General features: G+C 41.8%; 1 protein-coding gene across 1 annotated transcript in view; it reads left to right on the forward strand.

Annotated features, from left to right (window-relative positions):
* The window catches only part of LOC145413630 (nephrin-like), a gene marked incomplete at its 5' end in the record, with an annotated part of 296625 nt that overhangs the window by 98891 nt on the left and 174652 nt on the right, over positions 1 to 23082 (forward strand). The window contains 2 exons of the mRNA XM_080283291.1: positions 13867 to 14019; positions 22114 to 22293. Of these exons, the coding sequence (XP_080139417.1) occupies positions 13867 to 14019; positions 22114 to 22293 (333 nt within the window). The remainder of the gene's footprint in view (positions 1 to 13866; positions 14020 to 22113; positions 22294 to 23082) is intronic.

Below are 23082 nucleotides of genomic sequence, written 5' to 3' on the forward strand. Positions count from 1 at the left end.
TGTTCTAAACGTTCATATGAGCTGTATTGCTGACTGTACGTGTGTGTGTGTGTGTGTGTGTGAGAGAGAGAGAGAGAGAGAGAGAGAGAGAGAGAAACAGACAGACAGACAGACAGACAGACAGACGAGAACAAGACAGACAGACAGACAGAAAGAACACTATTTGCGTGTACATGTGTGTAAAAAGACTGAATTATAGTGGAAATTATTCATGTACACCAACTAACCATGTAGACATTGTGTTTTGTAGGTGTTCATGTACGTATCAATAGCCAGTGTTTGTGAATGTGCTTTTAAGTAATCCCTTCCTGTGTTATGCACGTTTTACAAAGTGCACTAAAAGGCAGTCATGTACGTAAATCTAACTAGCCCGTGTGCGTTTTTTAAGTTTATGTGCATTTGGCTGTGGAGCTGGTTAAGGGCAGGTCTACTTCACACACACACACACACACACACACACACACACACACGCTTTATCATTCACACACACACACACGCTTAATCATTAACACACACACACACACACACACACACACACACACACACACACACACACACACACACACGTTTTCAAACTCACATTTACAGTAATTTCCGAGAGTGGTGAAAAATACGCGTGTATAAAGTGCAGGAAAATTAATAGTCTCCCCCAGCACACATTTTCTGTAATTGTTTCCTTACTTGTGTGATAGTCGCGATGGGAGGCTAGTTACTGTGCCGCTAGTGGGGAGGATGAATGGTGGTGGGGAGGATAGTAGGGTGGTGATGTGGTGGTTGTAACGAGGGCGGTTGTGGTGGTGGTAGAAGTGGTGGTGGTAATTTGTGCTGTAGTGGTTCTGACTTTATCTTAGTAGCTGCAGCAGTAAAAATGTAGTAGTAGTAGTAGTACTAGTAGTAAAGATATTACTGTTGTGGTAGTGGAGATGATTTTGTCTTCCTAATATTTGCAGTGTTAGAAATGTTGTGTTAATAGTGGCACAAATATCAACCGGTAGTAATAGTAATGGGAGTAGTAATTTTATTTCATTATTATTATTATTATTATTATTATTATTAATTATTATTATTATTATTATTATTATTATCATTATCATTACCTCCACCAGCGAAGTTGGAGGGGGTTATGTATTCACCTATGTTTGCATGTTTGTTTGTCCACACGATATCTACAAAAATCCTTAATGAATTATAATTAAATTTTGTGGAAGGGTGGGCGATGGGCCAAGGAAGAATTGATTAGATCCGGATCCGGCTTTGGCTGAGGTATGCGCTCGCTGAGTGCTTTCTAGTTATTATTATTATTATTATTATTAACATCATCATACGTGTCAAGTGGGGTTGGTGAAGGATTAGTGCCCCTCCCTGTAAAACAATTAACTCTAAGCCCTTGGTCACCCCGTTTGGGATACATGGCGTCTGGCAATGAATGATGGTGAATGATCTATAATTTGGTTAAAATTTTATTTATTTCGTGTTCAGTTGCCATTGTGTTTTATGGTCCATTTTCTACAGTTACCACAGGAATAATGTGTAGATTATTGATTTACTTGCTCTGTTACAATCACCTGTACGATTATTAAGAAACATCATTAGGTCAAGTAATTCGCCCACCTGCGAACAGATGACGCCACGTGCATTCCCTCACTGTCAGTTGTGCATAAAAACCACCATCTGTTCTGTTTTACCATATTTGGGCCAAAAGAAAAGTCAAGTGACAAAAAGCTTACGAAATGATTCCCTCGCTAAGAAATCTAAACAAAGGAGAGCCAGATTGTTACGCTTACTTGGAAAACCAAAACACATCGCGTTTCAAAGCCTGAATGTCATAGGGAGGCGGGAGATGGAAGAAGGAGGGAGGCTAAACTGAGAAATCTTGTTACAGAGCTGACCAGTTGTGTACATTACTGAGTGACATTACCGGTTATCCTATTACTTATCGGTTGACAGGGATGGGTGTGTGGGTAGACGGATGTTGCATGTTCATCATAAAGCGGGGGCAGGCAGGCAGGGTTCACGGCAGGGTTCGCATATTTATTTCACATCATTTAGAGTTTTCGTCCCAGCCAGTATTTTGTCCTGGAAGAGGATACTCGTTGCATTTTTTTCAATCAGGATTGGAATGCTGAGACATTTTGTGGCATATAATGTATTATATTTTGGCTTTGCCATTTGTAGATCACAAAACTTGTCAGAACCTGGCGATGACATCACGCCTGGATGCAAGATAACTTTATAGAATTTAAAAAGTGATAGCCTCATTGGTACAGACATAACTCAAACGTAGCTTGTAAACCCATTGTCCTTCATTTCGATATCTTTCCACACACATAATGATTGACTAAGAAACGATCGCTAAAACAACTAGTCTTGTAAGAATTTATACCAAGTCACTGAAACTGTAAAAATACAAAAGTTTCTACCCGACCTGGACCCTCTGCAGTATTAATAGAAACAACATCCACATGGCAAGGTGAGAGGATATATATATATATATATATATATATATATATATATATATATATATATATATATATATATACACACAATAAAAATAGAGAGAGAGAGAGAGAGAGAGAGAGATGTAAGTATTCTATGCCTTCTTTATCCCTGCAGAGGTGTTGGCTTTGTCAAGAGTTTTTCGCCCCTGTGTGGAGAATAACTCTTATGTTGGGAAGTTCCCCAGATACAGCTATTTTAAATAGGGTGAAGTCCAAGGCTTTTCGTCTCATCACCTTTCCTTCTCTTACTCTCATGAGCCTCCTTCTCTTCGCCGCAGGGCTGCATATTTATCCCGTTACTGTTGCTGTTTTACTTGTCACCTTCCTCCTCAACTGCCTTCCATTTCGGCGGACTAGTAGCTCCAGCATGGCAGAGCACTCTCAACCCATATTCTGTCCAACTCTCTTGTGCAAAAGATAACATACTCATGCTTCGTGTATGGAACATGTTGACTCCGGAACTGTCTTCCTAAGTATGTATATGCGTTTGCTTGTAACTCCCAGTCTCTTAAATACAATTTGTTCAGGCATTTAAAAATGAGCGTATCTGAATTTAGGTCAGTTTTGTTTTGTCTGTTCTTGGAAAAAAGTCTATGAGCTTCTGCCTTGTAATTCTTTCTTCTTTGCATATAAGAAATTTTAGCAAAAAGAAACTCGCCTACAGTGCAATACCTGTGCCTACCGACTAGTCGAGGAAACGAATATTTGACTTTCACATGTGACCTTGACTTTCGATAGATTACTGTCAGTCGAATTATGTCATTCTTGCCTAACCCTTACCCCTCCCACCAAGCTTAGTTCACATAAGACCAAAACTGCCTAGTTGACTTTGCATAGTGACCATAACCTTTGGCCTTTCCCTATAGCTTTGACCTTTGATTGTTCTCAAGCTCGAATCTCTTCATCATTTTTTTAACATGAACACCTCTTCAAAGTTTAGTCACCATCCAATAAAAACTGTTAAGTTGAACTTGTCTTGTGACCTTGGCCATTGACCTGTTAAGAAGAAACTAGGCCAACCCGCTAGATGATCCATAGTTCATCCACAATATATGAACGAAGTCAGATCCAAACGGTCTGTTATTTTGTTCACAGTCACACGATTCGAACTTTGACCTAGCTTTGTGATCTTGACCTTTGACCTGTTGTTCTTGCGAACAATGGATTTACTCCTTGGCTTACCCAGAACCCTTCCAACAAGTTTGAATAAAACTGAATCAAAACTTTTAAAGTTCCTTTTTGCACACACACACACACACACACACACACACACACACACACACACACACACACACACACACACACACACACACACACACACACACACACACACACGCACGCACGCACGCACGCACGCACGCACGCACGCACGCACGCGCGGGCGAGATGTTTCGCTTCGCAAGCGCGAATGTAACAGTTCACCTTATAAAAACCACGTAACAATAGGTTATCCATCTTAACTTGGAGATTTTCGTCCATTTGCAGCTAATTTCCCGCAACTGACTGGCAAATTATTACAGTACTGCGGCTGTCCATAGCATGTCTTCGTAACTAACACCATATACTATAGTTGGTTTATTTTCATCTGAGGAAACTACGCTACTCTCAGTCAGGACTGCGTGAAATTTGATGAGCGTTTGGTATGAGGTTGGAATGAGTCTCCTTGGTTACTAGTCAAATTCATGCTCCACTCTACCTGTGGCCCTTAACTGAGCCGAAAAAGGTTAGGCATCTTTATCAGGCGAGATTAAATGAACTATAGTGTTAATTTATTTTTAAGGGATAAGCAATCAAGCTGGGGAGAAGGTAGTCTTAGGGCAAGTCATAGTAATCAGAGTATAGCTTTGAGATATCGCCAGAGTGCCTGGAAGATTTTTGAGGCAACTACTATTTTCACAGAGAGCATGGAGGTTGTTGCATTAATCAGTTTACTCCGATGAAGTTTTGTCCCGTATTCGTCCTACTACCTGACGATTTTATTCAGTTTCCAAGAGACTTTCTGAGGTTGAGGGGGTAGAATTAGCCGTCACCAAGCCCCTCCACTTCGAGTCACTATAGAGCTGAAATAAACCGTATGAAGAGGGAATATATAAATGAAAGGCCTCTGATGGAAGAGCTTAAAGAAATCACTGTGGCTGAGCGATTGGCTGGACTCTCACCCACTGGTCTGGAACTGGATAGAAAGTTGCACAGGAGGGACGATCTGTAATCACTTCTAGCCGAGAACGTCCCTTGTATAGGGGAGACGTCTTGCCGTGAAGGGGTTAGTGAAGGCTTTATCTAACCCCTCCAGTTCGAAAAGCCACTCTTGGGTTCCGTAAAATCGTCTGGAGATGGCAAAAACATAAAGAAAAAGACGCAACCTGAGGGAAAGACTTAAATATATAAAGTCTCTTCGTCCTGTAAGATGGTATTAGTTATATTACTGTATTTCGACCTGTTTTAATTTTACGGTACTTGATGGTGATAATTTTATTGAAACACATCATCACCTTCTGCGTTGCTCTGCCCCGTCTCATCGCACCTTGAGCTGAAAAGGGGACCTGGATTTTTAAGTCAGTGGTTGCGTGTTGTAGCGCGGAGAAGAAAGTTTGTTGGATACTCTCTTTGTATATTGTGCGCTGCTATAATTTGTGTGTGTGTGTGTGTGTGTGTGTGTGTGTGTGTGTGTGTGTGTGTGTGTGTGTGTGTGTGTGTGATCATAGTGCAGTATTTGTGGCTACTTCTTCCCTGTTATCATCGTAAGTAATAGAAAAGTGACGGATATTACACTTTGTATTCTTGACCTTTCCTATCATTTGCACCATCATTATCAGCAGGGTCATTCAGTATTTTTTTTTTTTTGAAGGGTAATTATTGAAGAAGCCCGGATAAAAGCCTCATTACCCACAGCTGCCTTTATTCTACCTTGGATATTTTGGAGGTGGCAGCAGTAATGATGAACGATGCATAATTCACGCCTTCAGTACGGCGACGTCTTATTAACAGCTTATAACCACCAGACAAATATGTTCATTTTAGAAGAGCAGCTTGATAGTGAAGGATTAATAAAAACTAAACCTGATCCCTCTAGTTGGAATATATGTCCTCAGTGTTATATATAGGACTGGAGACAACTATAATAGAAAAGACGACATCGTACTGAAAGGATGGAGGCGTTTTTCTAACCAAGCGAATTCGACTTCTTTTGTACTGTGACTTTTTTTTTTTTTTAGTTACCAACAGACGATGGTATTCAGCTCAAGGGAGACTTTTTGAGCTGGAGGGGTTAATTATAGCCTTCTGTAGCCCCTTTCGGTCTCATTTTAGCTGGCTAGTGAAGGTATTGAATTGGTTTGTAGCCACTTTAGGTCCCATTTTAGCTTCCTAGTAAAGGTATTGAATTGGTTAAGATTCACGAGTATATGCTGCAAGATTTTTTTTTTAAACCTCTTTACTACGGTGGCGTCATTTTGTTTTATTTTTCTTCCTTCGTACGATTTTATTCAGCTTATGAGAGAGTGTTTGATCTCAAAGGGTTATAAATAGCCTTCTTTAGCCCCTCTAATACGAGAGGTCCTATCTAAGCCAATAAATAATTTTGCGGTAGCGTGAATAAGAAATAAAAGATCAGGATACCGACGGGATTTATTGGAAGCTCGATCCTTTTTTTTATTGCAATGCACCGAGCTCAGATCTGGTGTTGGTGTTCTGCCGACACTGGAACGAGTGTCGCAGATGTGATGCCATCTGTTGCTGGTGCTGTTGCTTGAGTATAGCAAGCCTTGTAATATGTTGCTGATATTGTCACAAGTATTGCAGAGCTTTATATCTGCTACTGCTGTGTGTTGCGAATGTGCTGATGAGTTGTTGACATTGCTACCAATATTGCAGACCTGTGGTGCTGATGGTGCTGCGTGTTTAATGAATGTGTTATTGTTGATATTATTATGAGTATTGCAGACCTATATTGTTGATGCTGTTTCATGTATTATGAATGAGGTACTGTTGTTGATATTGCCGCTAGCACTGCATATATGTATTGCTGGTGCTGTTGTTACGAGCGAGCGAGCGCAGCCAGAGAAGCAAGCAAGCGTAGCGAAGCGATGTTTACGTTCAGCTAAGAGATGAGCGGCCCGACACGACACGGCCCGACCGCTATGATTTTCAAAGGCTAATAGCTTTTTTACTATGTAAGATAGAGAAGAGATTCTTTCAGAAGGTAGTAGGCATATTCAATATATTTTGTTCTTAGTCACCATATATTTACTCATGAGACCAAGGAAACCCCTTGGAATCCCAGCTTTCCAAGAGAATGTACCGAGGGCTTCAATTGACATGCTCCACTACGAAGTCGATTTTAAAAAGATATCCTGTTATTGACTGCACGTTTGTGTGTGTGTGTGTGTGTGTGTGTGTGTGTGTGTGTGTGTGTGTGTGTGTGTGTGTGTGAGAGAGAGAGAGAGAGAGAGAGAGAGAGAGAGAGAGAGAGAGAGAGGGAGAGAGAGAAACATGAGAAAGTAAATATTTTAGCTCAGATATTCTTGTTTTTGTTCAACTACCTCACCAGAAATGTTGAAAGTTTAGACCAAAAATGAAGTTATGATGATAGGCGTATGTACAAGCGCTCGCTCGCCCGTCATGCACTAACAAAGCGCACTTTACTGGGGTATAGTGAATGTGTTGATGTGTAGTTGATATTGCCATGTGTGCAGGTCTGACCCTCGTACAAAGTTAGCGATGCGGTATGTGTTGATGGTACGGACGTTTGTGATGAAAATCTGTTGTGTTGCGATGGTGGTGGTTCACTACAATTCTGCGTTGTCGATATTGCCACGTGTATTGCAGAACTAATGACTACTGTTCCTAGTCCTGTGGTGTGTTGGGAATGTGTTGGTGTGTCGCAAGTTTCTCAGCGCCTCTGTAAAAGAACCAGTATTGGAGTGAAAGTTTAGCCGCTTACTCGTATCTATTCCCTTTACTGAGACGCTGAGATAAGATGGATTCGGATCGATTGTGTTACATTAAATCTACTGGATTTAGGTTATAGCTGTAAAGTATTGCATGTTACAATAAATGGATGAAAATGTCAGGCAGCACCCACAGAAAGCCATACCACTACAGTCGAATGAGCAAATCTAGGTCAGATTATAACACGCAAGGTTTGCTTACGGTTGGTTGGGTATTATTAAAGGTGCCAGTTATGGTGACGGTCTTGCCCTGCGCGCATGGGCACATTACTCCACCAGACGACCGAAGGTGTTTTGGTCATGTAATCCAACCAGCCGCAAAGGTTCGTAATGTTCCTTCTTGCGATAACAAGTCCTAAGTCCTTACACCTTGTCGAAGGCCTTAGGCATGGGACTGTTAAAGCTTTACTGGGATAGGTTCGTCTTTTTAAGCCAGCGCTCGACCAGCTTGTTGGGATAATTAAAAAAAAAAAATACTTACAGTAATTCGCTCTGCGCGGCTCAGTAGTCGCAGATCTGACATCAGGTTTGCCATTAATATATATATATATATATATATATATATATATATATATATATATATATATATATATATATATATATATATATATATATATATATATATATATATATATATATATATATATATATATATATATATATATATATATATATATATATATATATATATATATATATATATATATATATATTCTGCCAGAAGACTTTTCTCCTTGATTATTTTTATGCAAAGCTTCTCACAGAACTATGTGTGCTTATTAACAGTGATGTTTACATATACTCATGTGTTATATGGTTCTTTGATGGCATAGTCTGTATAGTGTGAGCAGCCAGAAGTAATGTGGGTGTATTGGGGTACAGCTACTAACAGGGCAGCCAGAAGTAATGAGTGTATTGGTATATGGCTAATAGCAGGGCTTACATATAATCATGTTTAGGTCTCCAGACCAAAGTGTAAAGGGCTACTTTTATTCCTCCGTTTCTTTCATCTTCCTTCCAAACGCTTTTTCAGCTTGGCGCCAAATCCATTTTATTTCTTCACCAATTCACATCAAACTTGGCACAATTTTTTCTTGTGTCAGTAGACCCAGACCCCCGTTTTAGGCATTTCAAAGGGTTTTATGGGGTCAGACATCAAACCATATAAATAGGCAGATTTTGAAGTGCTGTTTTTGTATGTTCATTAATCACCATGGCTAGTTACTGTAGTTGTGTGGAGACCATCTTAAATTCCCATTCTTTTAAAATCTTGAATATATTGCTGGAGCAGACAAATCTACGTATCTTCGGTGTATACAAATAGTGTATTCTACTGTAGATGTGCCTTTCATTCGTTGTACTCTACTGAAGTGGTTTTCTGGCAGGGAGCTGTACGGTATTTTGTAGTTAATTCTTCTGCTGTCACATAATTTTATGCAGCTGCGACGAGATTTCGAACTGAAATGATTGGATAGCGCCGTAGCGTATCCCTTCACTAGTAAAACATCGCTGAATACAATAGTCTGGTATTACTGTCATTTAACGGTAAAAGACGCCCCAGTAATGAAGACTTTCAACAATTAGCTGCCGCCTTATATAATTCAGGACTACAAAATCATTCTTATGACCTGCACGCGTCTCCACCGCTTTACTATTATCTCTCTCTCTCTCTCTCTCTCTCTCTCTTACTGATGACTTCACTTCTTTATTCATGACCCCACCCCCTCTTCAATATTCACGAGTCAACATTCATGATTCACTGCCTGATAGCGTCCTCCCCCCCGTCACTTACTTCTTCATTCTCTCTCTTAATACATTCACGGCGGCAAGATTATTCACGCCTTCTTCTCACTCACACTATTTCATGCTTCATCCTGATACCCTGAAGCTCCATTGACTCACCTTCCTCTTTGAAATTGGCTTCAGTTCCCTTACATTCAAGGCTTATATATAACTGATCTCTTTTATTCAGACTTTTTTGCTGCGTCCTCTTAATGGCTCCTATGGCTCACCTAGCTATATATAATCGTTTGGCAGTAGGTGGGATAAAATACAGGAGTTCCCCCGCCTGTGAGAGGGTTAAAAGTACTGGTTTTAAGACTCAGGCTCCTATTACACACTCGCAGCTGTGTAGAATCGTCTGAATATGGCTGGGATAAAATGCTATAATTGTCGTGACGAGTAAATACCGCTTTTACTCCAATTTGGCCTATAATTGCCATCTCTCCAGGTTGAATGCCAAATTATAGCAATAGATTAACTCAAGAATATGAAGCTAGTCACAAAGAAGTGCTGTGGAAAGGGTGTTAAGGCGCAGGACTTTTTTTTTATCGTGACCTACCTGCATAGTATAAGCTTACAAAAGGCAGAAATCTGGAGCAAGGTAATGTAAAATAACTATATTATTAACAAGCAGGTTTCTGTCACTTGCAGCTGAACTCGTATAGACTCATGTAGCGTTAAATGGAATAAATAACCAGAGTATTCCCGACCATGAAAGGGCTACTCTCTTCTTTTGCTGTCTCTTTTAATTAATTCGCCTTTCGCAGTGCCTCGATGGTCTTTAACTCTCTAATGGTCGATACAAGTCTAGCATTTTACTCCGGCTAACGCCATAGGTTTATATTCAGCTGAGAGGGAGTCATAGGAGCCTGGGAGTGTTAATCTTGCACAGCCGCTGAATAATTTAATCCCGAATGAACACTTAATAACCTCCTCCTTCATATTATGGTAACCGAATTAATTTTGAAGTTTCTCTGTTGTAGCCTTGATTTCCCCATTCTCTCTCTCTCTCTCTCTCTCTCTCTCTCTCTCTCTCTCTCTCTCTCTCTCTCTCACGTCTTATGAATTTATCTTCGCTGAGGCCAGAGTGTTTTATTCACCACACGACTGACTTTACGTATGATGAGTCAAATTCATTCTTGTTCCCGCCAGTTGATTTTACATACTCTAATGGGAGCCTCTTTTAACCTAGATGATTTCCTTCATCATAACTACCTGGGTCATTTTCCCTTGTGGGATTATTTAGTGCCAAAATCATCGTCTTGGTCATATCCATCGTCATCATCATTATCACCACTACCACCACCATCATCACCACTACCACCACCACTAACAACAACAACAACAACAACATCAACATTACTACTACTACTACTACTACTACTGAAACTGCTACTACTACTACAAGCATAATAACTACACAGTCATCATCACCTCAGGCATCAACAACAGCAACAGTAACAAAAATAACAACTACAACAACAGTAACAGAAACAAAAGCAACAACACTACTATCATGGTCGCCACCAGTCACCATCACCACCACCATGACCCCCACCGTCATCCCCACCATCACCACCACCATCACTACCACCATCACCACCACCAATACCACCACCGTCACCCCCACCATCACCACCACCGTCACCTCCACCATCACCACCACCGTCACCTCCACCATCACCACCACCATGACCCCCACCATCACTATCACCATGACCCCCACCATCACCACCACCATGACCCCCACCATCACTATCATTCACGTCCACCTTTTTATGCTTATCGGTTCACAGAGACTAATTAGGCCTTTCCTGGCACCAAGTTAGCCTCTTATCCTAATTACGTCCTGCTACATTGATGACTCCATTATTGCCCGCCTTTAGCCCAGTTGTTCATTCGTGGAGTCATCATCATCAGTGTTATAATCATCATCATCATCATCATTATCGTCATCATCATCATCATCATCATCATCTTCATCTTCATCATCACCACCACCATCACCAAATTCATACACACATACCATTATCATCATCATCATTATACACAGACATTCTCATCATCATCATCATCATCATTATACAGACACTCTCATCATCATCATCATCATCATCATTATACACACACGCCCTCATCCTCATCATTATACACACACACCCTCATCATCATCATCCTCATCATCATCATCATCATCATCATCATCATCATACACAAACATCCTCATTATCTCATCATCATTATCACCGTCATCATCATTAGTATCATCATCACCACCACCACCACCACCACCATCATCATCATCATCATCATCATCATCATCATCACATTTGTACACTCACACACCATCATCATCACCATCATCATCATCACATGGTTTTTCTGACAAGACGCCCCGGGAGACTATTTACACATTCTCTTGCACCAAGTTAGCCTCTTAGCCTAATGACCTCTTCATGTCCTCATTACTAAATTTTTGCCATCAGTCCTGGTATCATCATCGTCATCATCATCATCAGTATTAACAGTCATCACCACTACCTCCAGCACCACCACCACCACCATCATCATCATTATCCTCCTCCTCCTCCTCATCATCATCATCATCATCATCAATGTTTTAATCATCAACACACCTTCATCATCATCACCATCATCAGCCGTCATCATCACCACCACTTTCATCATCATCATCATCATCATCATAATGCTTGGTACTCTGATTACTTTATAATTACCCTTCACTAAGGCTCTTGCTCATGCACTTTGAGATCATTTGGCATACTCTCGTCACTTAAAATTCTCTCACTTCCAGTAATTTCTTAATTTAGGTTCAGCGGTTATATGGTTGATTTTCTTGCCAGTCCGTCTCTCTCTCTCTCTCTCTCTCTCTCTCTCTCTCTCTCTCTCTCACACACACACACACACACACACACACACACACACACACACACACACACACACACACACACACACACACAATTTTATTTCGCTGGCCCACTGAGGTTGGCAGGTGCTCAGTGTGGCATTTTTCTAATTATAGGAGTTAATTGGCAGGTGCTGGAGAAAAATACGTACACTCGGCCTGACTAAAATAACTCGACAATGTCCTGGTAATCAGTGAACAGCATGGAAAGTCACATGTCGAGATGCGAGAATATGTAGCTGGTGAACCTCATACCTCGCCTTCAGATGCAAACATTACGGGGAACATAACGTCCTATAAACCATTAAAGATAGTGAGACAGGAGTTCGTTTGGGTGTTCAGCTCGTCTAGTACAGCATCCTCACCAGCATATAATTACAGTGGTTCGGTTGACATCACCGTGTGCCTCAGTTTTAACCTCGAGAAAGAAAGTGTTGGTTGGAAAAGCACGAATTTCTTTGGCCTGAGGATGGCAGCTTTTATATTATTCACTTTGCCACTGGACGACTTTGAATAATTTAGGGGAAACCCATCGCAGTTATAGTAGCCAGACTGTCCATTATAAAACCTCGACCATGAATGGATTCCGTAAAGCTGAATAAAATTTTCACGCAAAAGCAAAATAACGTCCATCGACGGAAGTGATGAAATTTGGCTAACTTTTTAATTCTTATTTTCATTCTCAAATACCCTTAGGCCATTGCTTACCAGTTCATTTCATATGAGTTGCTTTAACTAGTCCCACATGAACTGACATTTTTTTTTCTCTATCTTGGAATCACTCAGTCTCGAGGAACCCCCCCCCCTCTCTCTCTCTCTCTCTCTCTCTCTCTCGCTCTTGATCTTTTTACCCTTTTCCGCACATGGAAGCTCTCCTTGACCCCTTTAGTCCGAGGATCTCTTTTTAATATATTTTTCTTCCTGTTTCCTGGTGGTTTTATCTATAGAGGAGTTTTTTTTTTTTTTTTTTTTTTTTTTGAACAAGCAGTTAAGTGATGAAAAAATGAAGAAGGAAGATGGTGTAGGTGGATCATAATATTTTCTCAATCCCCATTCAGTGATGAGATAAGGGGTATATATGGGATGATGATTCGAACTCTTATCTCACACCAATCGCGCTGCTCTCCCTCTCATCTCACCCCCAAATCTCACTTTCTCTCGTCTCTTTTCACTCCAAAATCTCACTTTCTCTCGTCTCTTTTCACTCCAAAATCTCACTTTCATCTCATCCCCAAATCTCACTGCTTTCACCCCTGCCTCCCTCACAGTTGATAATGATGATGATGATGAAAGAATTATGCCAACATTTCTAAACGTCGATGATCCTACTTTCGACCCTCTGATCTCACCCCCAAAATCTCAAAACTAATCTCACCCGTGTCTGCCTCGAAAGTTCACCGAAGTGCAAATAATGATTCAGCCTTTATCTCACCCCAGGATCGCTAATCTCATTTTCATCTTACCGCATAATCTCATTAACCTCACTCGTTTCTCTCCTCAGAATCTCATCCATTCTCACTTTTTCTCATCGATCCAAAGTATTACTGATTAAAAATTATGATGATTGTGGTATTTATGATGATGATTGTGATGATGATGATGATGATGATGATGACGACGATAATAATAATCCTATCCTTACCCCGCCCTAACCCCACCAATCCCCTTCAGATCTCACCCTATCATGCTACATTCACTCTTTGATCAACAGTGCCTCCGAGCAGCGTGATGGTGGTGGGTCATAGGGAGGATGAGGTGGTGGAGGTGGTGGCAGGTGCGGTGGTGCAATTACAGTGTGAAGTGGGCGACGCACGGCCGGAACCCACCGTCGTTTGGTACAAGCACGATCTTAGGATGGACCCAAGTGAGTATTCTAGGACAAGCTTGGGACCTAGAAATTATGGAAATGACCCTTGTGCAGTTCATAGGCAATTTACTGTAAGCCTTTTTTCTTCCTCTTGAGAAGTAAAGTGTGTGTGTGTGTGTGTGTGTGTGTGTGTGTGTGTGTGTGTGTGACCTTGGGATAGGCTTCACTATGTATTCTAGGGCAAAACTGAGACTCAGAAAAAAGTACTTTGTTTAATTATCTTCATGCATCGATAGACATTAGTCCTCTAAATTAGGTAGGGACGTGGGAGGGACTGGAATGAGGGAGTTGTGGGGGTAGATCTCGGAGGGAAAGGTATGGTGTACATCGTTTCATATTTATTTGTATTAAGTGCTAATGTTTAGGCCTATGAGGCAGAACTAGGATTCCGAGGACTTCAACGATGTCCTAAAGAGTGTCTGGCCCACGTCACTCTCCCTTCTTCGTTCTTTCTCTTTTCTTGGTTTCTGGACCAGCCCCAGTCCATCCTTAGAGGAAAAAAGGAGATGAGGATAAGGATGATGATGACTCCCATTCACTTAGCACAAAAGTTTAATTACATCATAAAATGTATTAACAATCAGTAAGGAGGTATTTTTGCAAGCAGTCTTTTCATTACTGAGTAATTTCATCCAATATGATATATTTTGTGTTAAATAGATCTTCAGGAACATATTATTTCTTTTTTATAATTACTAGATTTTAAGTTCTAGAGGGTTTCACTGTATATCATGTGTTGTAAGGAAAGCTGCAGCATCCATATTATGCCGTATTTTTAAACATTTCAGTACAGTTTTCCTCCTGTTGAAATGATACACGAGAACATTGTTTGTGTGCGTGCATGCGCGGTGACTGAAAGATGGTGAGAGAGAACAAAAAAATAAATGGGACAGACAGACAGACAGACAGATAAATATAAAGACATGTGACGGAAAGGAAAATGAAAGCAGACATTAAAAGGGAGAGAAGTTAAAGAAGGGAGGAGGAGGGATCAAGAGAGAGAAGTTAAAGAAAGCAAGAGGGATCAAGAGAGAGAGAAGGGGGGGAAGGGATGGAAAGTAAGAGGACAGTGTAGTATTGGAGCAGCACGATGAAGAGAGGGAGAGAGAGAGAGAGAGAGAGACAGACAGACAGACAGATAGACAGACAGACATAGACAGACAGACAGACAGAGATAGACAGACAGACAGACAGACAGAGTTAAAAAGAGAGAAGCTTTAAAGGTAAGAGAGAGAAGAGTTAAAAGAGTGGGGTGGTGATCGAGAGCAGAGAGGGAGAGTGAGGGGGTGGGGATGGAGTGGGGGGAGACAGGCGAAAGGGGGCCCTAACTTAGAAGATTAAAGCTATATATTTCCCCCAGGATACATTGTGTCCGCATGAATTCGTCCGTGTGTGTGTGTGTGTGTGTGTGTGTGTGTGTGTGTGTGTGTGTGTGTGTGTGTGTGTGTGTGTGTGTGTGTGTGTGTGTGTGTAGTCTGCCATAATTATATCCCCTTGTTAACTGAGCTGATTGAACATGAATAACTATTAATTCAGTAATGTTTTCTTTTTATATTCGTTTCTCCTATCATTACCCCTCTGTTTTTACGTATTTTCCCATGTCATGAACTTGTCCTTTGTGTGTGTGTGTGTGTGTGTGTGTGTGTGTGTGTGTGTGTGTGTGTGTGTGTAATACAGAGAGGCGTACTTACATTGTGGCACCGATATAACTTGGCGGCGGGCAGCTCCACGGCCTGGTAATACAAAGGTCCCTCAACTCCCTCCCTGTCGCCCAAAAGGAGGATGTTGAAATGCAGTAGGGTAGCATCAGCCTGCAGTCCACATGGTTATGTCCAGATGAGCGTGGGACTACAACAATAACTCCACCTGTGCCTGTTTTTTTAATACCCTCATGATGTACTACAACCCTCGCACGATGAAGGCGATTCGGGTATTTTATTCTAACACACCAGACGATTTTATACAGCTGAGGGCGAGTCTGGGAGAGCTGGAGCATTAATATTGTAACCATTAGCACTCATGGCTGACACACCCTAATATTTCTGCGTACACCAGACGATTTTATTTAGGTAAGAGTGCATTTTGAAAGTCTGAGTGTTAACAGTTTTTTAGTACAGTATTTGAATTTCACTTTCATATAGGAATAGAAAACTTGGCTATACTGAACGAAAGCTGACGGCAAAATGACAAGGAGGTTTTTTCCTGTCTAGAAGGGACGCTTGTAAGTTGGTAGCGTTTTCAGTTTTTCTGTTGTCATCTTTTCTCAGTTCTACAGTTGTATCCTTTTACGTTTTTGTCTTGTTTTCCATTCTCTCTCTCCCCCTTCGTAAGTTCTGTGAGTATATTTTCGTCCCTCACCTCGTTTTTCATATATATATTTTATGTGTCTCGCTTCACTGCTCCCCTTTCCTCTCTGTTTTTCATTTCCATTACATTTTTACTGTTGTCACGTTTTTCCTTAATATTTTCCTCCCACTTCTGAATTTCCGTTTTCATTATTTCTTAGCCTCAATAGTTTAGCAGTCTTATTTTTGTGAACCTTTTCTCCCTCTTTATTTCTGTTATTAGTGTTAAATTGGTCTCTTTTCCATTCTTCTTTTCTCCCTAATGTTATCTTAACTCCTTCAATACAGTGACGTGCTTTTAAGATTACTGGCATTACTACCAGACAATAATTTTCTGCCTAGGAATGATGCCACTCCTTAAGGTGAATGAAATCGTTTGGAAATGGAAAAAAAAAAATAATATACAAAACATGCTGTCAAACTGAAGTGATTTATATGGTTTGATTTAAAAATTTTCATCTCTCTTTCCTTTTCTTTTATTTGCAGTATCACTTTCAAGGTTGTTTCACCTCTTTTCTCTTATTTAACTTCTTTATTTCGGTCACGTTTTTAACCTTTCTCTCCTGCTCTGTTCTTTCCTCGTTTTTCCTTTTCTTAGTTTTCTTTCCTTTCCTCTCTCTCTTGTTCTTGTGTTCTCTATCCTCCGCCTTGTTTTGTCTTCTCTTTGTCTTTACTGGTATCTGTTTCTCGAACTTCTTTTTTTTTTTTCTCTCTTCCTGTTTTCTGCTCCGTTTTCATACCCTTGCTTTTCTCTGCCTTTTTCTCGCTGGTTTTTATTCATCTTCAGTTTCTTGACCTTCAACCAGAGGAGGACATTATTACTTTATATTTGCTGCTGCCAGACGATTTTATTAAGCTTAGGAGAACACCCTAATAGTGAAGGGGTTGATGAAGCCCAACTCTAACCTCTGTTATTTAAAAGTCTGTCTTGAGCTGAATAAAATCGTCTGGAGATTTCGAGAATAAAATAAAAGACGCCATCGTACGGAAAGGTTTAACTCTCCTCCTCTGTCCTCTTTTTCGTTGTTTTTTGTCCACAGTTACTATTAGTTTATTTTATCTTTCTTTTTTTCATCTCTCTTTTTCCCATGGGCTTCAAATTGTCTGATTTTTATTTTTCTTGGCTTTCTGTCCTCCACCCCCTCTTTTTATATAATTTTTCTTGGCCTTTTCAGCATGCTAGTGTTTCTCTATTTTCCTGTCGCTTCGTTTCGTTTCTTTCCCATTCTCTGTACATTTCATTTATCATCGACTTGTCTCCCCCTTCTTCACTCCCGTCTCTCCTCTCTCATTATTCCTCCTGCTCCACTCCTTTCCCCTCCGGCTCATCCTCCCACTCTTTTATATTGCTGTCTTGTCTTTTACACTATTCCTTCCTTTCTGTATTCGCTGCCTTCATCATTTTTTTCTCTCTGCCCTCCCTCTCCTATCTCGCCCTCTTCCCTCTGCTATTCTTATCTTCAGCGCACAAAATTAGATATCATTGGGATAGTCATTTTTGTAAAAAAAATAGCCCCGAAAGGACCATTAAGTCTGTTTCTGTTTGCTTTCCTTTGTACTCCTTTGTATTCCCCTCTCTCCCTATCAATCTCTTGCTTTGCGTTATCTCTTCTTTTTATGCCCGTCCCTTCTCTCCTCGCTTCCCTTATCGTCTGCTTCTCTCCACTACCCCATTCTCCCCTCTTCCTCCTCCCCTTTCCCCTCTTCTCTCTCACCTCTCTCTCCCCTCTTCCCTCCCCTTCATATCCCCCCATAAACTTTCTCCCCTTTTTACCTTCCCTCTCATTTACTTAATCATATTTCTCTTCCACCAACAAACTTCTCCCCTCACTCTTCTCTCTCTCTCTCTCTCTCTCTCTCTCTCTCTCTCTCTCTCTCTCTCCTCCCCTTATTTTCACTCTCTCGCCTCTACCTCTTTCCAGTCATCGTCATCGTCGTCGTCGTCGTCTTTGTTTTTTTTGTTTCCCCTGCATTCCATCATTCCCTTCCCCTTCTCCCTTTCCCATCATTTCATTCCATTCTTCTTCCATGCTTTTCTCATCATCTCTCCTCTTTCCCCTTTTCTCCTCTCATCCCTCCTTTCCTTTTTGCTCATCTCCTCCCTCCCCTCCTCTTCCCTTTTTCTCTCAACTTTTCTTCCTCCTCTTCCCTCCCATCCCCTTCCTCTAATCTTACATCTTTCTACCCATCTCTTCCTTCTTATTTCCACGCATTTCCTCCTTCCCCGTTCTACCCTTTCCCTCTCCTTCCTCCCTTTTTTTTTTTTTTTTTTTTTTTTTACAATCTTCCCTGCCCTGCCCCTTCCCTGTCCTTCCTTCTTCACTGTTCTTCTTCCTCCCCCGTCCTTCCTCCTCCCTCGGCCTTCCTCCTCCCCAGCTTTCTTCCCCTCTTCCTCTTCCCCCCCATCTCTCAGTCCTGCAACTCACCACCCATGATCTCCCTGTTCACCCTCTCTTCGTCCTCTTATCACCCGTCATTTTACTTCCCCCTCTCCCCCCTCTTGCTTCCCCTCCTATGGTTCCATATTCCCCTGCCCTTTCTTCCCCCCACTTCCCTTTATCTCTCTTCCTTTCCAGCTTCCCCTCAGCTCCTCCTAACTCCCTCTCTTCCCCTCCCCTCTCCTCTCCTTCTCTTCCCCTTCCTCCTCCTCTCCTTTTCTTCCCCTTCCCCCGTCCCCCTCCTCTCCTTTTCTTCCCCTTCCCCCTCCTCTCTTTCTCTTCCTCTTCCCTTCCTCCCTTATCCCTCTTCTCTTGCCTCTTCTACCTCCCTTCTTTACCCCCCATCACATTATCTCTCTTCTCCTCCAGTTCCCCTTTCTCCTTTCCCTCGCCTCCCCGTTTCCTTTCTTCTTTCCCCCTCCTACGACGTTTTTGTCCCCCTACCACCCTCCTCCTCCTTCCCTCTCTCCCTTTCCTCTCCCATTTCCCACCAGCCCCCCCCCCCCTTCACTTCCCTGGCCGTAGGACAGGTGAGGTAATTTCCTGACATGTCCCGGTAAACACCCATCTCGCGTCCACCAACACGTCTTCTTAACCCCCTGGCAAGACGCGAATAATGAACCCCTCTCTCTCTCTCTCTCGGTAATATCCTTCTTTAGATATGGGAGATACAGGTGTTAATCTTTGAGCAGTGGGAGTTGAAATAACAATTCTGCCTGAGGTGTCTGTGTTAAGTTATACTCCTGTTTACTTATCTCAGACAAGGACAGACTATAACAGTTCATGTCCACCTGCATAACACACACCACATCACCACCACCATGTTTTTTTTCCCTTGTGAACAGTTTTTCACTTTTCAGAGTTGTGTTCAGCTGCACGGTGTGGTGATGAGGAGGGAAGGGAGGAGGTGGAAGGAGGAGGCATGTTCTGCTTATATAGTCCATAGTTTATAATAGTCCTCTTCCTCCTGGTACATTTTGCCTCATTAATACTACTGTACTTTCTGTTCCTTTACTTGACACTCGTGTTCTCCCAGCGTATTAGTCAGTATACACCTGTAAGTGATACATTCTTATGCATATAGATAGATAGATAAATGGTGTGTACGAAGGCATTCTAATTACATATATTTACGTGTAATACAAGGCTGTGAATATATACAAGAACCACTTTCTGCCTTGCCTCTAACGTGAAACTTAGGTAATAATGTATTCATGCTGCTTACAAGCCTGCCCTTTTTCTTAAGCTGCGACATAAATTCTTCTCAGTTGGTGGCCACTGGCAGTCTGCGTGGAAATACATTTATGCAGTATTTTTTTCTCATTCTGTGTATCCAGCGTATATATTTAGGCGGCAGTATTTACCGTGGCGCCTTTACCGTGAGGGGGGACTTGCCCACCATGAGATACCGCCCGTTTTTGACACAACTTTTAATGAACTTCTCCTCTCGCGGTCCTTGCTCTCTTTTTACCTTCTTTCCTTCCCCATTTCTTCGCTTTTGCCTGGATTTATAATTTTCCCCCTTTTTCTCCATTTCCTTCCATGAGTTCCGTCTCTCAGTGTCCATGTTCATTAATTTCCCCCTCCTGTTTCTGTATTTGGGTCTCTGATCCCTGTCTTCATATTCTTCTCTCTCTCTCTCTCTCTCTCTCTCTCTCTCTCTCTCTCTCTCTCTCTCTCTCTCTCTCTCTCTCTCTTTCTGACCTTTCCTCCCATCCTCTCCTTCCCTAGCTTTTTTTTTTTTTACCTTTTTCTCGCACATAACTCTTTTACGGGCATTTTACTGTTCTCCAGCCCTCTTTCTATATCTTTCCCTAATATTCCTGTGTTCCCTGTTTCTTTACTTTCTTTACAATTTTTAGTTTTATCATTCGCTTTCCCTTCCCATTCCTTCTTTCATTGTTTTCCTTTCCACATTCTCTCTCTCTCTCTCTCTCTCTCTCTCTCTCTCTCTCTCTCTCTCTCTCTCTCTCTCTCTCTCTCTCTCTCTCTCTCTCTCTCTCTCTCTCTCTCCTAATATTGTGCGTCTCTTCCTCCTCCTCATTCACTTTCACCTTCTTACTTCTTTTGCATACTCTTTTCCTTTTTCCAATATTTTGACTTAGCTTGCTCAAAGTTTTAATATTCTTTCCTCCATTACACACTTTTTTTTATTCCTCTCTTCCTTGCTTCCTTCATTATTCTCCATCATGCTTACTCCCTCCAAAATTTCCCCTCTTCCTACCTTCTCCTTTCTCTCCCTCTGCCTTTCGTCATTCCCTTTCCCTCTTCCACCCTCTTACCTTCCTTTCCTCCCATTCCGTCCCTTTTCCTCTCTTTCCTTTCTTCTTCCTCTTTATCCTCCCCTTCTCTCTCCATTTCCTTTCTTCTTTTCTCATATGCTTCCTTTCTTCCTCAACTTTCCATCTCTCCCTTCTCTTCCTCTGCCTCTTCTTCCTTTATTCTCTCTCTCTCTCTCTCTCTCTCATATATATATATATATATATATATATATATATATATATACTACTGTAATCAGTCTGTCATTTTATCCGTCTATCTGTCTGTCCGCCTCTCCATCTCTTCTGTCTTTCGGTCCACCCGAATGTATCCCCTCACCTCCCATGCCTCAGCCCTGAACTACATAATATCTTTCCCCCCTTCATCCCTGCTATGCGTTTATCTAGCTGTCTTAAACTAAATATCTCTCCCCTTCTTCTCATCTATTTATCTGTCCTGAACTACATAATATCTCTGCCCTTCTTCCCTTCTGTATCCATCTATCCTGAAGTACATAATATCTCTTCCCTTCTTCCCCTCTAATGCTTGAAGTAATCATCCCACGTCACCTTCCCTCCCTACTCGCTCTTTGAACTCCTCCCCAGTAAACTCACCCCGGTCTCACTCCACATAATCCTGCCCCCCAGAAATTCACTCCACTCACCCCAGTCTCACTCCACATAATCCTGCCCCCCAGGAAATTCACTCCACTCACCCCAGTCTCACTCCACATAATCCTGCCCCCCAGGAAATTCACTCCACTCACCCCAGTCTCACTCCACATAATCCTGCCCCCCAGAAATTCACTCCACTCACCCCAGTCTCTCTCCACATAATCCTAACCACCCAGAAACTCACCCCACATCCCGAAAATTTTAATATGTGAATGACTCGTGACCCATTTCACTGAGAATGCTGTTGGTAGTCCTCCCTCTCTCCTTGTCCCTGGATTCTACATCACCGCATCTTTATGTAGGAATGATGATGATGATGATGATTCCTTCTCTCCTCTGTTCTACCTTCATTTACCCCGTCCCTCCCCCTAACAGAGCTGCAGACGGACGTGGTGACTGCCTCCCACGAGCGACGATTAGTGAGGGTCGTGAGTCGGCTAGAGTTTCGTGCTACCCGGGGTGATGACGGCGAGGAGTACACCTGCCAAGCCTCTCACCCCGCTCTCACCCACCCCGCCACGCCACTCAGAGCAGCCGTCACACTCTCTGTCCTACGTGAGTGCCCCTTTTAAGTTTGCGGTTTTGAAGCTCGTGGGCGTGCTTGTCTGTATAAGCCTTTTTCTCAACTGGTTCCCTTATAAGTTGTAACTCCAGTACCGATGGTGTGCAAGTAGACAGTATCTTTTTTTTTTTCTTATTTTCCTAGGACGTTTCTGTGACCAACCCTTACCTTAGGTCTGGTATTTTAGTTTAGAGTTTTCTTTCTCCTCGACGAGTCCAGCCTACCCAAGAGAACAGAGTGTAGTTTTATATAAGAGATGTTTAGCCGTCTTAACCCCGCCGAGAGAGAGAGAGAGAGAGAAAAAAAAAATTTAATCACACAATACATAACTTCAGTACCTTCGATTAATCTGCTGAAGGAACCAAGCTAACCAGTCCTGTCCTAACATCGCTAACCAGCAAACTCACAACCCTGTCTCGGTCCGGCCTTCAACACCATTAACCCCAGAACGTACTTATTGCTTCTGCTTCATGACCAATTTATTCACTTTACAATAGCCACTGATTAAGGGGTAGATGAAGGCTGTACCAAATCCACGCAGTTCTGAAAAGCATATCCTAAGGCAGATGGTAGAACACGTCATTGGACTGAAGAAGTTAATCCAGCCTCTGCTATCCAGGACTTGGTTTTTAATTATATCCATACTATCCCCAGACAATTTCGTGCAGTTAAGGATAAATTTTCGAAATAGGGAGGATAGATATACCTTCCACATACCCCGTTCACTACACAAGGTCTCTCAGATGAATAAAATCGTCTGGAGGCGGCAGGAATAAACCAGC

Source organism: Coenobita brevimanus, chromosome 97 (genome assembly GCF_032717465.1).
Source record: "Coenobita brevimanus isolate Jiangsu-jjx chromosome 97, ASM3271746v2, whole genome shotgun sequence".
NCBI classification, from domain to species: domain Eukaryota; kingdom Metazoa; phylum Arthropoda; class Malacostraca; order Decapoda; family Coenobitidae; genus Coenobita; species Coenobita brevimanus.